General features: G+C 41.6%; 2 protein-coding genes across 3 annotated transcripts in view; one reads left to right on the top strand and one right to left on the bottom strand.

Moving 5' to 3' along the window:
• dhcr24 (24-dehydrocholesterol reductase) overlaps positions 1-17741 on the bottom strand; it is a 36161-nt gene extending 18420 nt beyond the window's left edge. Inside the window, exons 1-2 of the mRNA XM_060066899.1 lie at positions 17170-17741; positions 16455-16610 (exon numbers count right to left, since the gene is read on the bottom strand). Of these exons, the coding sequence (XP_059922882.1) occupies positions 16455-16610; positions 17170-17400 (387 nt within the window). The 5' untranslated portion in view covers positions 17401-17741. The remainder of the gene's footprint in view (positions 1-16454; positions 16611-17169) is intronic.
• A 628-nt stretch (positions 17742-18369) lies between these two features.
• Positions 18370-20290, top strand: si:dkeyp-51f12.2 (uncharacterized protein LOC100151460 homolog). 2 transcript variants are annotated; one of them, XM_060066959.1, is made up of 3 exons: positions 18370-18775; positions 19085-19405; positions 19983-20290. In XM_060066959.1, exons 1-3 carry the CDS (start codon positions 18768-18770, stop codon positions 20224-20226), a joined length of 573 nt encoding a protein of 190 aa, XP_059922942.1. In that variant the 5' UTR covers positions 18370-18767; the 3' UTR covers positions 20227-20290. The 2 variants fall into 2 exon arrangements, with proteins under 2 accessions (XP_059922942.1, XP_059922943.1); XM_060066960.1 differs by having other exon boundaries at positions 18372-18775; positions 18962-19405.
• The last annotated feature ends 839 nt before the right edge of the window (positions 20291-21129 follow it).

The raw sequence follows: 21129 nt of genomic DNA, 5'->3' as shown, positions 1-21129 counted from the left end.
ATCAACCTCTGACACCATATTTATTCTACGACGTATTCTTGAACTCTCAAAGAAATCAAAAGCTCCCGTGTTTGTGGCGTTTATAGACCTCAAAGCTGCGTACGACTGGATTCCGCGAGATGCTTTATTTCGCTGCCTTGACATCCGTTTAAGATGTCCTAAACTAACAGCTATACTCCGAGCCCTCTACACAGGCACAAAGGCATGTATTAAAGGTGGAAAGGATTTCTTTGAAACTGTTGTTGGATGTCGTCAAGGGGCCCTTGAGTCCCCGCCATTATTTAACATCTATATGGACTTTGTGGTAAGAGCCGCACGGAAAGAAGTACAAACAACTATCCCGGAAACAGGCTTCCATATAGAGTATAACATTCCAAATGAAGTATCACCAAGGGAGCTGCGGAGCAAAGCACCAGCCCATGGAAACAGCAACATCACTGAGCTACTGTATGCCGATGACCAGGGTATATTTGCAAATTCTGTTGATGAACTGCAGCAGATATTGACCATCTATGATAAAACGTTCAAGCGCTTTGGGCTACAGATGTCCTATGACAAGACCGAGACAATGGTGTTTAATGCTGATGTAGCTTTGATGGAAAAGGAAAGCATAGTGTCTGTGGGAGATAAGAAGATCAAGAATGTCAGGAAATTTAAATACCTCGGATATACTATCACAAATTCAGATAACACCAGTTCCTTCCTTCACGCAAGAATGAGCTCCGCCTTCGAGAAATGGAATGAACTCAAACACATCCTCATGGACAAGCGAATACAACTGGACACTCGGATACGATTTCTAACAATGTGCGTACGATCGCGTCTTTTGTATAGTATACAAGCATGGCATCTTTTGGAAGGTGAACTGAAAAAAGTTGAAGTCATCTGGCATGGTTTCCTCAGGAAGATGGTGATAGGGGGATTTCAGAGGAAGAATGCACCTAGTCACAGTCGACGATCAACAGAAACAGACTCCCAAAATCACGATGAAACATCTCTGGACTGGAGCTTCAAGTTATCGAACGAAAGATTGCGTCAAATTACCAAGACGCGTCCAATACGTGACTTCTGTTTCACCCAACAAGTGAAGTATATGGGCCATGTCTGCCGCATGGATAACTCGGCATTGCAAAAACAGGTGCTCTTCGATCGCAGAGCGTCCAAGACAGTTTGGAATAAGACAGAAAGGACTCTGGGGATAGACGCCCAACAGATTAGGAGGACGATGATGAATAAAAGCGAACTTCAGCGAGTGCTAGACAGAGTGCTAGCATGAGCGCCCCAAGGCCATTAAATGCGCCAAGAGGGAAATGTGATGATGATGATGATGATTGTCAGACCAATGCTGAAAAAACCTGGACTGGACTCTGACAACTTCAACAACTACAGGCCTATTTCCAACTTGCCTTTTCTCTCCAAAGTTCTTTTTTTTTTTTATTAATCTTTTTATTTGTGAGACAGGTAACATAGACTTGTCCCACAGCGCACCACAACCCCCCTCCCAACCTGACAAACATAGCAAAAATGACAATACAATAATAACAAAGGCACAAAACAAACAAAATAAATTAAAGCAGACTATATATCATAACAATAACCACAGCATTATCTATACTTTGTTGGTAGGTCAATTATAGAACAGAGCATATAGTTGTTATTTTTTAACACTTCAATTAATGGTTGCTCTGTTTAACTGAGACATCAGTGGAGACCAAAGTTCTTGGAACATTTGTCCTCTATTATGCTTTTCAAAAGTCAGTTTTTCTAGTGGGAGAAGATGGGCTATCTGATCCTGAAACATTGCAACAGTTGGTGAGGAGTCATTTTTCCACAACAGAAGAATACATTTCTTGGCAAAATATGTCATAATAATTAATAGTCTGTATTTTTTTGAGTCCGTTCGAATATCTGGTAAATCATTTAATAGGTAAACACACGGAGATGCATTGAATTGTATTTCCAAGACTGACTTTGTGAATGAGTGAACCGAGTTCCAAAAATCCTTCAATTTTTCACAGTGCCAAAACATATGCATATATGTCCCCTGTTTGTTTTTACATCTAGGACAGTTCAAGGAGTTTTCTCTGGAGATCTTATGCATTTTTATTGGAGTTAAATAAAATTTCTGGATAAATTTAAAATTGGCTTCTTTGATTTTGTTACTTGTGAAAGGAAAGTGTATTCTGTCAATAATATTTTGCCAGGTGTTTTCATCAAGTTTCATTGCAAAGTCAGTTTCCCAAATCTTCATCAAAGGTACAAAGGATGATTGACAATCTTTATAGAATATGTTGTATAGTTCACTAATTTTACCTTTGATTGTGGTTGACAGCATTAGTATTTCTTCAATTTCGTAAAGATCAGATCTTAGCATGTTTTCTCTTCTGAGTGACTGTATAACATTCCGCATTTGTAAGTACCTAAAGAAATCTGTATTTGGAATGCCGTATTCTATTCTTAACTCTATAAAGGATTTCAACTGCATATTTCTGTGAAACAAGTCCTTGAATTGCTTTATTCCCAACTGAGCCCATTTTTGTATATTAATCAACGCTAGGACTTTGTCTAGATCTGGGTTACGATACATAGGAGAAAATGTGGAAGCATAATTGGTAATACCAAGTTTTTTTGAACTGTCCTTCCAAGCTCGAAGTGTATTAACAATAGTGAAACAGTCACTTATGTCCTTTATTTTGTTAAATTGTTTTATAAATATGAGAGTCCAAAGGTAAAGGGTCAACTAATTTGGCTTCCATTTAAATCCATTGTGAGTCCTGTCTTCCCAGTGACCATGTCACTACATTTCGTAACTGAGCTGACCAAAAATAATATTGAAAATTGGGAAGACCGAGACCCCCCATGGATTCCGGCTTCATAAGAGTCAGTAGTTTTATCCTGTGCATCTTGTTGCACCAAATAAATTTAGAAATTTGTCTATTTAAAGCATTAAAAAAATCTGTAGATAGGCAACACGGTAACATTTGAAACATACAATTTAATCTTGGAAGGACGTTCATTTTTATCACATGTATTCTTCCTAATAGTGATAGAGGAAGTGTGGACCATTTACACAGATCGTTTTTTATCTTTTCTACAAGGGGACAGTAATTTTCTTTATGCAAGTTCTCCAGCTGCGGTGTAATGCTTATTCCCAAGTATTTAAACCCTTCGGGAGTCCAGTTAAAAGGATATGAGTCGAGCATTGTTTGTGTTGGCATCATGTGCAAGAGACAGGCGTTAGATTTGTTGAAATTTATTTTATATCCTGAATATTTTCCAAATTGTTGAATTTCATTATATAAGTATGTTAACGACTGTTCTGGTTCTTTTATGTATAAAATTATATCATCTGCAAATAAGTATATTTTATGTTCCTCGTTATTGATTTTCAGTCCTTTAATATCATTATTGTCTCGTATACATGATGCCAACAATTCAACTACGATCACAAACAACGAACTTGACAAAGGACACCCTTGTCTTGTTCCTCTTCTTAATACAAAGAAGTCTGACGAAGTCCCATTTGTAATAACAGCGGCTTTGGGGTTATTATAAATTGATTTAATCCACGCTAGAAAATTCTGTCCCATATTGAGTTTTTCAAGAATAGCGAAAAGAAAGCTCCATTCGACACGGTCGTATGCCTTCTCCGCGTCCAGTGCAAGGAGCAGGGAGGGGTTCCGACCAGTGTCAAAATGGTTTATTACATTCAAGAGTCTCCTTATGTTGTCAGCAGAATACCTCCCCTTTATAAAACCTGCTTGGTCTGGATTAATTAATTTAGGTAAAATGTCTTCTAACCTTTTTGCTAGTAGTTTAGTTATAATTTTGTAATCATGGTCTAAAAGGCTAATAGGTCTATATGACGCGCACTTTAAAGGGTCTTTGCCACTTTTGTGCAATACTGAAATGTATGCCAGATTCATTGATTGAGGGAGTATTCTGTTGCGACAAAAATTATCTATCATTGCCATAAAGATGGGGTGAAGTTCAGTCCAAAACTCTCTGTAAAACTCATTTGAAAAACCGTCTGGTCCTGGGCTTTTATTTGTAGGCATTAAATTAATTGTGGCCTGTACCTCTTCTTTTGTAAATGGTGAATTAAGATATTGTTGGTCTAGTTCAGTCATTTTGGGTAGTTTTTTATTTTGTAAATATTGGTCTAGTTCTTCTTGCGAATGAGAATTTTGAGATTTATAAAGAGTATTATAAAATTCAAAAAAAGCTTGATTAATCTCTTTTGGGTAATACGTTATATTGTCATTGAAATTAATGGCTTTTATGGTTCTTTCCGTTTGTTCTTTCTTTAATTGATGAGCCAATCATTTGTAATTGATGAGCCAATAATTTGATGAAAAAATAAATTCGTAATGCTTTTGTCTAACATAGTTCATTTGTGTTGTAATTTCGTTTGACATGTTAAGGTTTATTTTTGCTCTGGCCACAATTAATTGTCTCCAATTGTCCTCTGTAGGTGTTGCCTTATGAAGTGCTTCACATCTCTTTAATTCTCTCTCAAGTTCTTGTGTTTGCATTCTTTTTACTCGATTTTTAAATGAGCCATATGAAATGATTAGTCCTCTGAAAGTAGCCTTTGCCGCTTCCCAGATGATATTGGGGTCTATGAGGGGGTCATTGTTTTCCCGTATGTAATTTATAATCCATGTTCGCATATTTGATTTAAATCTTTCGTCTTGTAGTAATGAATTATCAAATCTCAATTTTTTGAAGAATGGCTTGTTCCCCTCAATCTGAATGGTCAAGCAAACTCTAGCGTGATCTGATAAGACTATAGGACTAATTTCACACTCTTTTATCATGTGCATGTGTTTTGAATAAACAAAAGCGTAGTCCAATCTAGAATATGAATTATAAACATTTGAAAAAAAGCTATAGTCTTTGATACCTTGAAGTAGTTCACGCCAGACGTCAATTAAACCACTTTCTGCACATAACCCCTGAAGAACTTTCGAGGACCTTGAGCTATAGTTTGTGGTTTGGTTGGATTTGTCCAAAGCTGTCAATGTTACATTAAAATCTCCTGCCATCACCCCAAATCCTTTACAGTTTTCATTGAAAAGCAACACCATATCAGACATGAATGTGGGTTCGTCTGCATTGGGAGCGTAAACGTTCAAAAAAGTAATGGGTGTTCCCCAAATGCAGCCTGAAACCAGGACAAACCGTCCATTTGGGTCTGTAATAATTTTTTACAGATTAAATGGTATTGCCTTGTTAATCAAAATAGCGGTTCCTCTGCTATTACTTTTATATGATGAAAAATAGACCTGGCCCACCCAATCCATTTTTAATTTAGCGTGTTCAGTATCTGATAAATGTGTTTCTTGTAAAAATGCCACGTCTACTTTTTTTTTTTTTTTAGAATAGATAACATTTTTTTTCTTTTGATAGGATTCCCAATGCCTTTAATGTTCCATGAGTCTATTTTCATATCTGACATGATGGTTGGTGAGGTCCATACAAACTATCTGCAATTATATACATTTGTCCTATAGGTACTGTTGCTGCTTTTATTAAACATAAAACAAAAGAATAAAAACAAAAAACACAATTTACACAAAATACATTAACCCACCCCAGCCATGGTATTATAATCCATGACATCTACCCCTTTACTCTTAATGGGCCAGAGAAAAACAAGAACAGGCTAAATCAAACAAAGAAGAAAAAAAAAAGAAGAATCGAATCCTTCTTGTATTGGCCCCTGGAACTCTTGTCTTCAGTGAAATCATATCCCCTTCTTTTCCCTACCCCCCCGCCCCCTTGCTACTACTGCTCATTATGCTGTTATTCTATATTTGATCACTGATGTCTGGATGTTCCTTAAAGGGCAATTCCGGTAGTCCGAACACTGAGCCCCCCCTCCGGTCCGCCCAGGACGAAACAGAGCGGGCGACACCGAAACCCGGACCGCCAGTCCCCCCCCGGGCACCCGGCCCACCCAGAATCGCCCCCGCCCGCCCCACGATGGCCGTCCACGCGGGCACACACAAACCCGGCAACCCAGCAGGGCCGCCGGGCCGTCAGGTCCGCGTACGCCCACACAGACAGCCACCGCGAAGCAGGTAGGGGCGACCCAAAACGAGCCAAACACCCGAGAAAGGACCAACAGCCCAAATCCCGGCGCCACCCACTCCACCTCAAACAAACCAGAAAGGGGGCCCAATGCTCAAAACACCGGAACCGTCCCCCAATTTGTTGAGTGGATAGGAGAATTGCTTATTTCAGAAATAACTTTCACAAAAGTTATCCTCTCCCAATACATGTTTAACATCCAGTCATTGCCTTTGTCTGTTATTTGAAATAAAAAACGAGTTTAACAGTCTTAATGTGGGGGTGTAGAAAAAAAAACGTCATCTTCTTACCTCTACTCTGGATTGTGAATTTAAGACTAAACTCACTCCAGCCCGTCGGCAAATGATCCTGCTTCTTTTGGATCATCGAACAGGACAATCTTGTTTTCGTGTAGGATACGAAGTCGGTGGGGGTATGCAAACCCTCGGAAGATGCCTTTTGCGATGCAGATCTTGATCACTCGGTCGAATTCTCTGCGTTTTCGCCGCACCTCTGCGGTCAGATCCTGGCGAATCGTGAGTTTGTTTCCCCCCTCGGTGATTGTCATCTTCTTTGCCGCTTGTAGAACAACTTATTTGTCCACGAGCCGTAGAAAACGGATTAGTACTGGTCTTGGATGTTTTCCTGTATACGTTTGTGCTCGCGCTGGGCGAAACACTTGTTCCAGTTCGAGGGGTCGCTCCAAGGAAAGTTTTAACCAGCTGGGTATCTTGTGCTGAATATATTCAGAAAGATTTTGGTCTCTCTCCGAATCTTCAGCCAGTCCTAGCAGAACCAGGTGCTTTCTTTTCCCCCTGTTCTCGATTTTGTCCGTTTTAATTTCCAGTTTTTAACAGCTTTTCGGCTCGGTGTAGTTCTCGCTGGGTTGTTTGCAGCGTGTCTTCCAGCGTGGAGATCCTCTGTTCTGCTTCGTCCAATTGCCGCTCCTGTTTCCCCACTGCTTTGTCTGTTTTAGCCAAGCCTGCTTTGATCGACGAGACTTGGCTGGTTACTTTTTCCAGACGAGCATCAATGCCGTCCAAGCGGCCCATTATTTCAGAGCGTTGGTATTTTAATTCAGACATGATATCAGCTAGAGTAAGTTCAGCGTCTTCCTCTTCAATTGTTGGGTCTTCGGCGGCGGCGCATGGTTTCCCTCGCTGGTTCTTGCTTTCTCTTGTATTTGGCATGTTTTAATTGTTGTTTAATTTTAAGTACGTGGTTGAAGTTGTCCTTGGTAGAGGTAAATATATATACTAATCACTGAGACATTGCAGAGCTCTTAGATCAGGCAGCCATCTTGTTTCCCCTGATCCCTCCAAAGTTCTTGAGAAGATAGTGGCAACTCAACTCCAGGATCACCTGAAGGCCAATGATCTCTTTGAGCCATTCCAATCTGGATTCCGTCCTATGCATAGTACTGAAACGGCCATGATCAAGATTACTAATGATCTCCTCTGTGCAGCTGATGATAGACTTATCTCCATTCTGATTCTCCTTGATCTCAGTGCAGCCTTCGACATTATCTCTCACCATCTTCTGCTGGAACGTCTAGCTAATATCGGAGTGTGTGGCAGTGCTCACCAGTGGTTCACCTCCTATCTCTCTGGAAGGACACAGTACGTACAAATGCTGAATTGCAAGTCTGAGAGTACTGCTGTGACAAGAGGGGTGCCCCAGGGGTCTGTGTTAGGCCCTCTGTTGTTCATCATCTACCTCCTCCCACTTGGCACTATCCTCAGGCAACATGGTGTTCAATTCCACTGCTATGCTGACGACACCCAGCTCTACCTTTCAACAAAGCCCACTGCTACACTTCCGCCAGCTGTACTTACTGCCTGCCTCCATGACATCAACTTATGGATGACACAAAATTACCTCAAACTTAATAGCAGTAAGACTGAGCTGCTAGTGGTTGGCTCCAAATCAGCTCTTGCTAAGATGGAACCTTTCACCATATGTGTAGATGGCAGCACCATCCCTTGCTCCAACCAGGTCAAGAGCCTTGGTGTCATACTGGACAATACACTATCATTCAGTGCACACATAAACAGTATGTCAAGAAGTGCCTTTTACCATCTAAGGAACATTGCACGGCTTCGCCCAGCGCTCACCCAGCAGAATGCAGAAGTCCTTGTGAATGCATATGTGACATCCCGCCTCGACTGTAATTCCATCTTGTCTGGAATCCCAAATAAGCTACTCCACCGGCTCCAACTCATCCAGAATTCTGCAGCAAGGATTGTAACACGCTCTAAATCCACCAGCCATGTAACACCATTGCTTATCCAACTGCACTGGCTTCCAGTAGCCTACCGAATTCAATTTAAAGTCCTGCTCCTGACCTACAAGTCCCTACACAACAATACCCCCACCTACCTCTCGGACCTCCTGGAATCCTACACTCCTGCCTGCTCACTGAGATCCTCCACAGCAGGCCTACTGCATGTCCCTAAGGCGAACTTCAGCACCCTGGGAGAGAGGGCTTTCAGCTACATCGCCCCCAAGTTGTGGAATTCACTGCCAGACTACATCAGACACTGTGACTCAATTACTGACTTTAAAAGCAGACTTAAAACTAATTTCTTCAAGATAGCTTATGGACTGACTGACTGACTTTTATTTTTCTTATTTTTAGTTATTTCTATGAGATTAATGTAATTGTAATGAGATGATTGTTTGTGAAGCGACCTTGGGTGTCATGAAAGGCGCTTTAAATAAAATGTATTATTATTATTATAAATACATTTGATTGATTTGATTAGCATTTTACAGACCCATACATTTAGGGGTGCAACGGTACATGTATTTGTATTGAACCGTTTCGGTACGGGTCGCTCGGTTCGGTGCGGAGGCGTACCGAACGAGTTTCCATACGGACATATTAAGTAGGGGACCGCATGTGTGTAACATGCTGCAGCCGCACATGCACAGTTGCGCACACCGTAGATGTGTTCGAAATCGTTCCCTATTCACTCACTCACTATTCCCTATATAGTGTTCATGATATAGTGCACTATTTGGGGAACGAACAAACGAGAATTCGGACACTACGTTGAACATTTCTAAACCTCATTTGCGGCAGTAAATGTGCCGGGTATTTGTGTGACGCAAACAGATGCGCCCACATCATGTAAACAAACCGGGCACTAACGAGGAAAGCTGGAGGTTGTATTGAAGTTGAATGTTGCATTTCCTTGTTCAAGCTTTTTTTCATTAATTTTGAATGTTAAATAATCTATGTTAAATCCCAAATAAATTGTTGACATTTCTAAATGAAAGCCGGAGACTCCATCATTAAATGTATTCTTTTTCGCTGTTATTCAGCTTCTTCTTCTCCTCCGGAAAAACACGACCGCATTGCATTGTGGTATACGGGAGTAACATGTAGGGCACATCGAACACTCAGATTTTGGGTATTTTAAGTGCACTATATAGTGCATGAGTAAAAATTAATCTGAGCAACAACTGGAAACTGTTTAGTGTTGCAATTGTTCATTGTTGCACATTAGATTGAGAAAAGATTTTTTATTTTAAAAACAGTCTGAACCTTATTCATGTCATTTAATCTGAGCAACAACTTGAAAGAGTTTAGTGTTGCAATTGTTCAATTTTGCTCATGGAGAAAATATATTTTTTAAAGAAACAGTATGATCCAATGTTATTTTTTTTATTTCTACATTTCAGAATCTTGTATTTAAATTTTTTCTAGCAGAATTCTAGCTTTGTGTTGTCTTGTTAAAAGCACAAAAGTGTGTTATGAACAACTAGCAAATTTATATTTTGCATTTTGTTCTTACTGTACCGAAAATGAACCGAACCGTGACCTCAAAACAGAAGTACGTACCGAACCGAGATTTTTGTGTACCGTTGCACCCCTACATACAATGGATAGGGCGTTAAGTACGGTCCTTCACCGTTGCTTCTTTACCCATAAAAAGCTACAGTCAGTGTAAAATTACGCTGATTTACCTTTCAGCATTTCCTATTATAGGCTACTGTGTAAAATGCTGTTTAGAATTAATGTTAGTATCAAGAAAAGAAAGACCCACCGGAGATCTTATGTTTTATTTATGTTTTTGTTATAATGCACACGTGCATGTTGAAGAAAATGTGTAACAGTGGCCCCTGGGGTCACACTTTTCGGTGGGTCGCAGAATTCTGTGTAACACCGGTAGCGGTGAATCGAATCATGCCTGGTTCTCTGAGTCAGTCAGACTCAGCTCCTCCCTCGTTCGTTCGTTCAGTCGAGTTTCCGGTAGCAGTGAATCGAATCATGAAATGCACGGTTGCACGATGCACGAGAACTGGTAAATTGTGAAAAATGAATTAAACTGTAATCAGACAACGCGGTTATATGCTATAGACCAGTGATTTTCAACCAGTGTGCCGAGAGATCGTCAGGTGTGCGTGGGAAATTTTCTAATATCACCTAATTAACCATTGTCGGGTGTCTGTGCTGTAATAAAGTGTCGCAGATAAAGTACCGTAATTTTCGGACTATAAGCCGCGCCTTTTTTCCGATTTTTCGATGCTGCGGCTTATACAACGGTGCGGCTAATCTATGGATTTTTACAGCTAACGGCTACTCGGAAAATTGGTATTCGAAGCTTAAATCAGTATTTGGAGCTTCGTTTCCACGTACGTGACGTTACAAGAGCGAGGGAGGCAAACTATAAGCGTCAGCAACACCAAGCAGAGAAGCGAGAGAGGTGGAGGAAGAATAGACGTCTTGTTTCCCTATACTTTATAACACAACATTAGCGGGATCTCGGGAGGAAAAGTAATACTTGACGAAATGCTAACCGTAGTTGTTTGTTTACGTTCGTTTTACAGAGCCGCGCCAATCAACTGTGACTGGCTTGTCAATATAATGGATATAATATGGACACATAAGACAATCAATATTCGGTATTTGTTATGGATTTATTGTACAAATTCCCTGAAAAGATGCACGTTCCAGGATGAATTGAAAAGCTCCCGTAAGGGCTGAGATGGCAGAGGACAGCTGATTTGGAACGGAACAACAGCCGTTCGCTTTCACGGGGAAAAACTAAAGAACTTCAACCTACTTAGGCCTACTAATTAACGTTCAAAAGCTATTAAATATTCAACAAAATATGCAGATACTGTCAAAATCGGTTCCAGGGAGTATATAGGGATTATTAATGTTGTTTTTTATGGTGTTTTTTTCTGGAACGAGTATTCGAATATTCGCTCGGAAAAACCAACGAGTATTCGATGCCTGAAAAATGGCATTCGGGCCAGCCCTAATGGTAATTAAACATTAAAACAGAGAGAGACAGAGCTGTTGAGGAAGAGCTTTGTGTGTGTCTTTCTACCATTCCTGCCAGGATATCCATTTTGTGTTGATCGAAACAGGCCCAGGTTTCACACTGAGTATAAATACATTTAGAAACGATATTATTAACTATATGTGTTGGAGCTATGCAGTTCTTAGATTTAATTGTAAAACATTTATTTAGTTTGTTTGCTTAATATAAAATAATATGACTTTTATGTTTATTTTCTCGGTTGCATTATAAATTAGTTAATTTGAGTTTGTTTATGCTTCTGTTTTGAAGTTATTACTAGCTATAGAGGTGGCGGGCATAGGTAAGACAGGCACTGGGAAGGGTCATGCTTTTTTACCAGCTGTACAAGAGAGACAATGGAGTGAGGCTGCTGGTTCACACTGTTGCACATTTGTTTTGTTTGCTTGGAAGATCGGAAAATAAACCTGCAGAAATCTAAATTCACGACTGGACAGTTGACTCTTTCCCCTGCACTGCGTAAGATTCGTCCCCCCCCCCCCCCCCCTCATTCGTCCCCTCGTGCCTCAGTGGCTATTTTGATTACGTTGCTTTGTTTGATTTCTTAATTTTCAAGTTACTGTTTTATTGAGGACAAATCGCCACGACAATATGTATTATATGTACTGTGTTAGAGTGTCATTTTCTGTCATTTTGGTTGGTTGTGTGCCCCAGGATTTTGTAAATGTAAAAAGTGTGCCGCGGCTCAAAAAAGGTTGAAAATCACTGCCATAGACCCTAGAGTATCTGTGGTATAAAGGCCGGGACGAATTTCAAATGACAAATATGTACCCTTTATGTTGAAAGTATAGACCGTCCCGATTACCATTGAAACGAATGGCGCGGTGACGTCTTCACAACGAGAGCTGGTAGGTTGTAAAAAATTAATTAAACTGTAATCAGACAACGTTGTTATATGCTTTAGACCCTAGAGTATCTGTGGTATAAAAACTGGGACGAATTTCAAATTACAAATATGTAAATGTTGAAAGTATGGACCGTCGCGATTCCCATTGAAACGAATGGCACGGTGACTTGTCTTCACAACGAGAGCTGGTAGGTTGTGAAAAATGCATTAAACTGTAATCAGACAACGCGGTTATATGCTATAGACCTTAAATTATCTGTGCTATAAAGGCTGGGACGAATTTCAAATGACAAATATGTACACTTTGTTGAAAGTTATTTCTGTCTCTCATTGGCTAAAATTCGTCTCTCAGTCGGTCCCTCTTCACCACTCACTAGGGATGTGTCGGTCGCGACCGATTCGTTACAACGAACGAATCCCGAACGTGAACGACAAGAACTGGTTCCCCAAAACAAGAAGAACTGGTTCTTTGATTCTTTTTTTTAAACATAAACCAAAAATATGGTCACGTAAATAAAATATACAAAACGAACAGAGCTTCGTCTCCCCGCGACTTATATTGATTGAGTCAACGTTCTCAAAGATTCAGCCAATGAGAGGTAGCAATGGTGTTGCAATGGCACCTGGGTAAGCCAATGACAAGGCGGTACCGTCGAATATGCGCGCTTTCTGTCTGACGTATCTTGGGTCATACCATTCGACGTGGGGCCACTCATATATCCCCCTAAATTTTTTCGAAAATAGACTTGACCTCCATATGTTTATTGGATAAACGCATTTCCCAATCCCAGGAGTCTTTGCTCCATTCTACATCAATTTAAGAACAAACAAAGAAATTAAACTGCAGTTCGTATTTTTTATTTATGACCATGCAAGTTCTGTAATGCCTGAACAATGAAGAATTAAATGTAAAGTAAAATAAAATTATAAATGTAAAACCATGAATGAAATATAGAGAGTAAGCAAGTGGTATAAATATTGGTGGGACGTTCGGTTATACTATATAGCAGGCATCTCCAAACGGCGGACCGTGGTCTTGACGGTCCTATCCGGACCCATGACCAATTAAAAAATATATATATTAATAAAAAAAAGTTTTTTTAATTTTTATTTTTTTTAAGAAGTAATCTGACGTAACGAACGAATCAAAACGACCTGAACGAACTGTCAGCGAGTCAGCGACTAGTGGGTCTGGGAGGAGTCGAGTTTGAGAACGAACAAGACGAACAAGACGAACGAGAGAGAGGAACCAGTTCGGTTTGATCGTCTTAAAGATTCGTTCATTCGAACTGATTCGTTCGCAACTGAGCCACCTCTAGCCCGAACACTGTACCTTCCACATCCGATATCCATTTTTCCGTCTCGACGATGCGTTTGGATTGATTTTCCAAACGCTTGTGGATATTTTTTCCAGAGTGCCTGATATCTCCGAAAGCTTCTTTTCTATAATGTCACTGAATTGTTTTGTGACCTCGCGAATCAGAGCTGTGGTGTTTGATAGCGTTTCATCGCTTCTCTGTGGAGAGGGGCCTGGCTAGCAGTCGAATCCACTTGGCTAGCAGCCGTCTTTCGTGATTGAAGTTTTGGTTGTTGAGACATTGTTTGAATCTCAAGTGGGACACCTTTCTTGTAGCCTTTAGTTTTTGCACTGATCCAGTTATAAATAAACTGAAATGGGCGCATGAAAAAAAAAAAGAATTAAGGTTGTGTGGGAGCGGGAGCTCAGCGAAAACACGTCACATAGTCAGCCATCGTCACGTGACCCCCCACAATCATCATTTAAAAATTATGTTCCGTTCTTAGCATGTAGTTTAGAACCAATCAAGAATATATATTATAATAAAGGCTTATGATAAAGGTAGATTTTGAATAGTGTTGATATTTACCTTTTTTATAGTTTAACATGTGTTTTTGTGTATTCTGTAGCGAGTTTGAACCCTGAATCCTGGTGCTGTGAAGCAGCCGTGCTGCCAACCGCACACATCTGTGAGGGCTAAAAACTGCACCATGTAGGTATACACTGCACCCGCTTTTAGCCTGCACCCTGGTCCTTACAGATGGTGGGGTCGGGGAGACACAGGGGCTTTCTCACCAAAAAGAACCAAGAGCCAGTTCCGGGCTGCTGCTAGGGCCAGTTCCAAACAGGTTCCAGCCTTATCCCAGTTAAGAACCAGTTGGTTTCACACCGGCCAGAGCCAGCCATGGAGCCGGCGTGAGCAACGTCATGACGTCACTGCAGACGTCTCCGCTTTCCCAGCAACCCTCCCGCCCTGCCGGCCCGGAACTGTACAATAAGAAGAAGAACCCTCGCGCCAGTTTCAAACACAACAACAATTTCGTCTTCGATTCAATCCGTGTATGGTTCGTTCTTTGAATATTCAGATTTAAAACAAAATCAGAAAAAACAATTAAGTCGTTATTTGGTTTTTCTGATTTGGTTTTGAAGCCGAAAAAGGGCAAAAGGAATATACAAATAAACTGTATTTTTCTGTTTTTTTAAATCAAAACGGGAAAACTGAATAATCCAGTTGCTTGTTTTGTTTGCGTGATATTTAGATAAAACCGCAATGAATGCCGGGAAAAGGCCACGCGGATTTAAAGAAAATACATATAAAGACGTTTCAAACGTTCCATCGAGTCTCTCGTATTCTACAATGGCCAGCTTTATTGTTTTCCGTGGGAGCCGGCGACATATGCCGCTTTTCCACTGCATGGTACCAGCTCGACACGACTCGACTCGACTCAGCTCGCATTTTTTGCGTTTCCACCGCGAAAACATGGTATCTGGTACCTGAAGTGGCTGCTTTTTTTAGTACCGCCTCGCTCTAGGTTCCAAGCGAGCTGAGCCGATGCCAAAAGGTGACGTCGGCAGACGGCCGGCCACTGATTGGCCAGAGAGTGTGACGAAGTCACGAGAGCGACATGGCAACCATGCTGGTAACAGCCATAGCAGCGCCGCAGCCAACATATTCCACTTCTTCAACTTCTTCAACATGCCAGCTAATAATAGTAATGTTATCGATGTCCTCCATTGTTGTTATGTGGGTTCTGTCCATGTGTGGGTTGCGTAGGTGTTGTTTGCGTCGCGTACAAAAATACGTCACGGCCCTTTCACGGAGCCGACCCCGCCCACGTCCAGGAGGTACTATTTGCGGTGGAAAACGACCCGTGCTGCTACCGTGTCGAGTCGTGTCGAGTCGTGTCGAGTCGTGTCGAGTCGTGTCGAGCTACATGTGCGGTGGAAAAGCGGCATTAGTCTGCGAGTGGACGATCTGAAACTAAATCGGAAACTAGATTTCTTCTTCGAAGGTTGTGCTCCACACAGAACCTCCTCACCGTCATAACGGAGCACTTCGGAGCACCAGATTGCTTTAGAGCGGTACTGATCGCGTCGTGTGTCTTTCCAGTGTCAAATAGTTCACGAATAAAATCACCATAAGGTTCAAGTGCGGCCATAACTAAGGCTAAATATAATTAGACAGTCTATTGCTGGTTTAGGTGGTTGGCTCTTTTTTCTTCGCTGCGTTCTGCCTTCTGGTGTAGCCTAAATCTATAAATGTATCTATTTTTGTTTTTCTGTTTCGGGTTTAAAAAACCAACACACAAAACACACAAACACAAATAAAATGCTGATTATTTGTTTATTCCTTTTGCCCTTTTTCCGATTCAAAAACAAATCAGAAAAAAACAAAAAGAGACTTTTAAATCTGAATATTCAAAGAACGAACCATACACGGATTCACGTCCATTGTTTGCTTCTGTGTTTTAAAAATGCCGGTCTTCGTTGGTCTTCCTGTTTATGAATGTACGGATAACCCTGCCCCCGGCGTAAAAGCGGTTCTAGTTCTAGCCCAACTCAAAAGTGGGGCTGGAGTTGAACCGGTTTTTAGAGGCCGGAGCCGGTTCTCTGGCGGTGTGAAACCAAAACCCTGGCCCTAGCTCCGAACTAGCCCGGAACGGGCTCCGATTTTGCGGCGGTGTGAAAGGCCCAACAGTGGTGAGCAATGCTGCTCACCAGCATAAAGGATCCTGCGTTTAATACAATGGATACATCATTGTTATCATGAACTGCGATAGTGACAGTAGTTGCCTACCTCAAACCATAATGCTGATTCTGTCTTAGTGTGTCTTAAATGTCTTCACTTTGTAATGTTCACTGCTCTCTTTTTCAGTTTGATCCCCCTCAGCCTTGCATCTACCTGTCTCTTGATGTCCACGTCCAGTATGTCCATCATGTTGATCATGATGTTCTTGTTGGTTTTCTTGTACTTGGCAACTCGGAGGGACACGGTCAGCCAGCCTGGTCTCCCCGTGCACATATGGGTCTTGGCCCCCTCTTTCCTCCAATCGCTTATCTGGAGAACGAGCACAACCAAACATGGCATTGAGTTACACAGAGCAGCAGTACAACAATGTAACACACACAGCTAGATAAGATACCAGTGTTCCAGATAGTACGGTTCGGCCAACAGCCTCTGATCCTTGTGGTTTAACCCTTTACCAAGAAAAACTATACCAGAAATAGTAAAGTTTGACAAAATAGTTTTTTCTGTAAAAGGGTTAACAATTAACCTCCTGGTTATATAACTATTAATACAGATGGGACTGGACTCAGACTTCAACTTGTTTATGTATTTGGTTACAGATTTGTTGTTTACAAGCAAAGCCTGAAAGCAAAGGTTTTAGGAAAAGTTTCTGTGTTGGAGAGAAAGACAGAGATAATGTAGAAAGGCATAGATACGAATGAAATAGACAATATAGGAACACACACACACACACACACACACACACACACACACACACACACACACACACACACACACACACACACACACACACACACACACACACACACACACACACACACACACACACACACACACACACTTATTATTTCAGTCTAGTTGTGCTCACCTGCCGCTGAATGTCTTTGACACGTTGGTCATGCAGTTTTGGCGCTGAGCACATCTTGAATATTATCCATGCACGCAAATAATAATACACGTCGAATACAACGGAGAGCGGTAGCAGGAATAAACACACAAAAATCCATCTTTGATGAACGATCACGTAATCGAGTCCCTTTACTTTAATCCATAGTAGAAATAACACTACCAGGACCCCTAAATACATGAACGAATCCATCGCTATACCGCCCACGGTCTTCTCACCAGCTATTTTCTTTCGTAATGATCAAACCAAACAAACACCCTAAAACAGCTTCTACTCTTATTCACGAAAAACAACGAGCCACTGCACTGGTGTATGCAGCAGATCTCGGCGAAACATTGAAACCATGGACCTATTAAGATTGAAACGCTTGCTGCACGATCCAAAAACCTGACACTTCTCTACCTCACTTTACAACGATAAGCATGGCTAGGTGACCAGCTAGGCCCACCCCTTCTGCGCGCTGATTAGTTAACCGTGTGGCTAGAGGGTGACTCGAGTCTTACAGCATGCCTTTCTGGACCAGTCACAGAGCAGCAAGCGTGTCACACCATCAGCCCGTTCCTCGTGGTTCGATACATTTGTTTAGTTCAGTCATGCGTAACTCCAACCAATCATGTAACTATAATACGGTTTTCAGAAAGAAGACGTAACGCATTCTAGTCAATGAGGGGACGGATGGACGGATGAAAGGAATTAATAGGGTAAAATGCAATTGAATAGACCCGAGTAGTTGTTTTATGCATCATAAACAATAAGAATCCAGTTGTTTTATTGCAATTAGCCAATTTGTTTTAATGACATTAGTGTTTACAGATCTGACCTTGACTTTTAGAGAATATCTCACAGATGACAATTGCAAAATATCGATATAGGAGCTATGCATGGCTATACAGGGGTAGAATCAAAGTTGAACATAATGACCTATACACACAATGAACAACATAAATATTAGGCCCATTTGTGTGTTCGTGGTAGAGCTGTTGTGAAAAAGTTTCAAACATTTTAAACTGTTTTGAAGTCGGCCTAGTTGGCAGATTATTTTTCTCCTCGTTTCAAATTTCCCACAACATTGGACGAAGGAGTTTGTATTATTGAGGGAAATATAGGAGAAGGTCTGTTGTCAAACATATAGGCCTACACTTGAAACATACAAAAAAAGTAAAAAATGTAAACGTAGAAGGAGTAAAATGGAGTAGCCTATTGGTAATTTCCCACATGATTGGACTTGAATAGGCCAAACTGCAACAACAAAAAAAGTAGCCTATATCTGTCATTCTCTCCATCACCTCACGTCTCTCTCCTCCTACTCGACTCACGCACACGCGGATAAAGTGGTCCACTTTGAGAGGGTGGGGCGCCAGTAAATATTCCTAAGTGGGGTCTGTCGCTCCCTCATCCATCTGCAGGGATGATCATCAACCACCCGGACTGCAGAGCTTTTAATACAACTTCCAGTCAATGGTCTTTTCCTTCCGAAGGATAGCGCGGATATCTGTACAGTACAGGCTAATATGTGGACGTAAGGGTTAGAATCTGCATCCTCCTGAGACCGGGAAGCCATGGAAAGGTAGTCTATATGCAATTGCATTGCTTTTCTTTATGATTTTTGGTTTGTTTAACTTGTGCGCGATTTATTCTTTATTGCATTTGATTAAGCATTAGTCAATCACTATTATAACTTTGAATCTTAGTTTAAGGCTTTGTCTTTGTTTTTACAACGCGACGCATCTTTAATGAATGGTCTGCACGCAAGAGGAGCGCACCCTCACGTATGGACTCCATATGTTTGGCGCGCGCATAACGGACACCACCGGCAACCTTTCAAAGGCTTTCTGCAGCACTAACAACCTCCCTGCCAACACTCGCTGTCTTCAAGCACCATGCCGTCTCTGTATCATGGGGCCATCTTCGTGGGGGTCTTCCTCATAGTGACCGGGGGCTCCACCGCCTTCCTCACCTCGTCCCAGAGCCGTCTGCAGGCCTTCTCCCTCTGCTGCGTGGTGCTAGGGGCCGTCATGCTCATCCTGGGGCTCTTTTGGGCCATGAACACCAAGTCCCCGGTCAACTACAGCCACGGAGAATACAACGGAGAGTGTCCGCACTATCCCTACAACGACTACCCCAACTTTGGGAGCCACGTCCTTTTTGCGCAATCGGGGAGCCGCTTCCCGGAGTCCCAGTCGGTGTTTCTGCCAAGGTACGGTGGTGTTTTCTTCCAATCAATTGATTTCCTCGAACAGTTTGTTCATAGGCCTACGTGGCGTTATTCAGCAGACACAGGAGGCCTATGCAAACATAAACTTTACTCTATATTCTATACAAAAAGGCGTGATGTCACGCGTGATGGGATGCACCAATAGACCGATCGATTATGACGATGAACCGAATCTCATTATATCTTAATATAGACAGCAGAGCACAGCTCTCTTCACTCAAGTCAACATCGTGATCTCTATTATACGAAAGAGACCATATATTATGATGTTCTAGGTTCACACAAGCAATAAACAAGCAAGCCATACAAACAATACATAATTGTAATATCTTAACTGCCTAACTAATATGCCACCATGCCAATGCATGGTTTTACTACCGAATTTTACAATTTGGGAAATTTAAACCTATGCATTACATTAGCTTGGCCTGTATAGCCAAGGGTGTCTCATATGGGTGTCATCAAGTGACCTTTATAGCCTTATATGGGTGTCATCTAGTGGCCGATATATGATACTGCACCTGGAGACGGTTTGCTAAGTCTGTTCTTTTATGGACAGGCACACAACCCCAGAACGCCATCGGAGTGGCGCCAACTGTGAGGAATTTGACTACCCTCCCATGGATCCCGGATGTTTCAGTCCCTCCACACAACCTCCCCCGTGGCTTGGACCCCCGCCCCCCTATGAAGTGGCCATCAAGGTTACCTGCAGCTCGACGCAACTGCGGCGGGCATATTCTGACACCCACCTGGCATCGGAGCCCCTGTTCGGACGCTCGAGGGAGATCAGCTTTGAGGTGTGACGCCGGCCAATGTTCAGACCTCCTTCCCGTGGCTGCCAGTTCAATAGGCGAAGGTTTTAGGCTGGTGTTCATTAGTCAGTGTGATTAGCGACATGGTATGACAGTAACATCAATTGATGCCTGAGGCAGCATGCTTTTTGCTAATGTTGACTGAATATGTTCCAGCATGCGCAACCTATCTCAGAGATTACTTTGCCCAGTTAATAAAACGTCAGCGATCTAATAAAGTGATGTGTCTAACCAGATTTTGGCCTTATGTAAAGTACACTTTATTATACACGCTTATTATTATTGGTATGTAGCAACGATTATTGTATGGTTTAGCCTAACTCTAACCCTATCCCTAACCCTATTTTGAAGCCTGAAGGGATAACTTCTGGATTTTTCAACCTGGACTCTATTTTTTGCAACTTTCATTTTTGGTCTAAAGGTGACTAATGCAGACATTACATTTTAAATTTGGTCCATTATTGAACGCTTGTGCAAGAGTGCCTGTTTTTGCAACTGACTGAGATTATATTCTATCATTGTGGAAAGGATCCTTCCTGGGAAATACGCTTGATCTGATCTGTTTGTTATTGTGTCTTGTCAAGTCTTGATCAAGACGTTTCACTCTGTAATCGTATTGCAGGAACTGTCCCTATTGTTTCACTGTCATTACAATCTCAACTTTCCTTCATCTATATTTTTGAGAAATCAATAAATTGCACTTTCTGTATTCCAACACAAAAAACTCCTGCACTTGCCTGCACTCCTGTCTCCATCTCCCTCAAGTTCTACTTTTCTCTTCCTGCTTGAACTCAACCCGAGCAATATTTCAGCTGTATTTCTCTGTAGGGATCCTTTCCGCAATGTGGTCAGACACTTATTATAACAACCAACAAGCACTTTAAGAGAATGTAC

This window comes from Gadus macrocephalus, chromosome 12 (genome assembly GCF_031168955.1).
Source record: "Gadus macrocephalus chromosome 12, ASM3116895v1".
NCBI lineage: Eukaryota > Metazoa > Chordata > Actinopteri > Gadiformes > Gadidae > Gadus > Gadus macrocephalus.
The sequence above is the reverse complement of the archived record's forward strand: the minus strand, read 5'-3'. Positions and strand labels throughout refer to the sequence as shown.

Bases quoted from the DNA above. Each gene is read 5' to 3' on its own strand.
- si:dkeyp-51f12.2 (XM_060066959.1), top strand. The intron at 19,406-19,982 runs GTACGGTGGTGT...TTTTATGGACAG, and splicing joins CAGTCGGTGTTTCTGCCAAG to GCACACAACCCCAGAACGCC.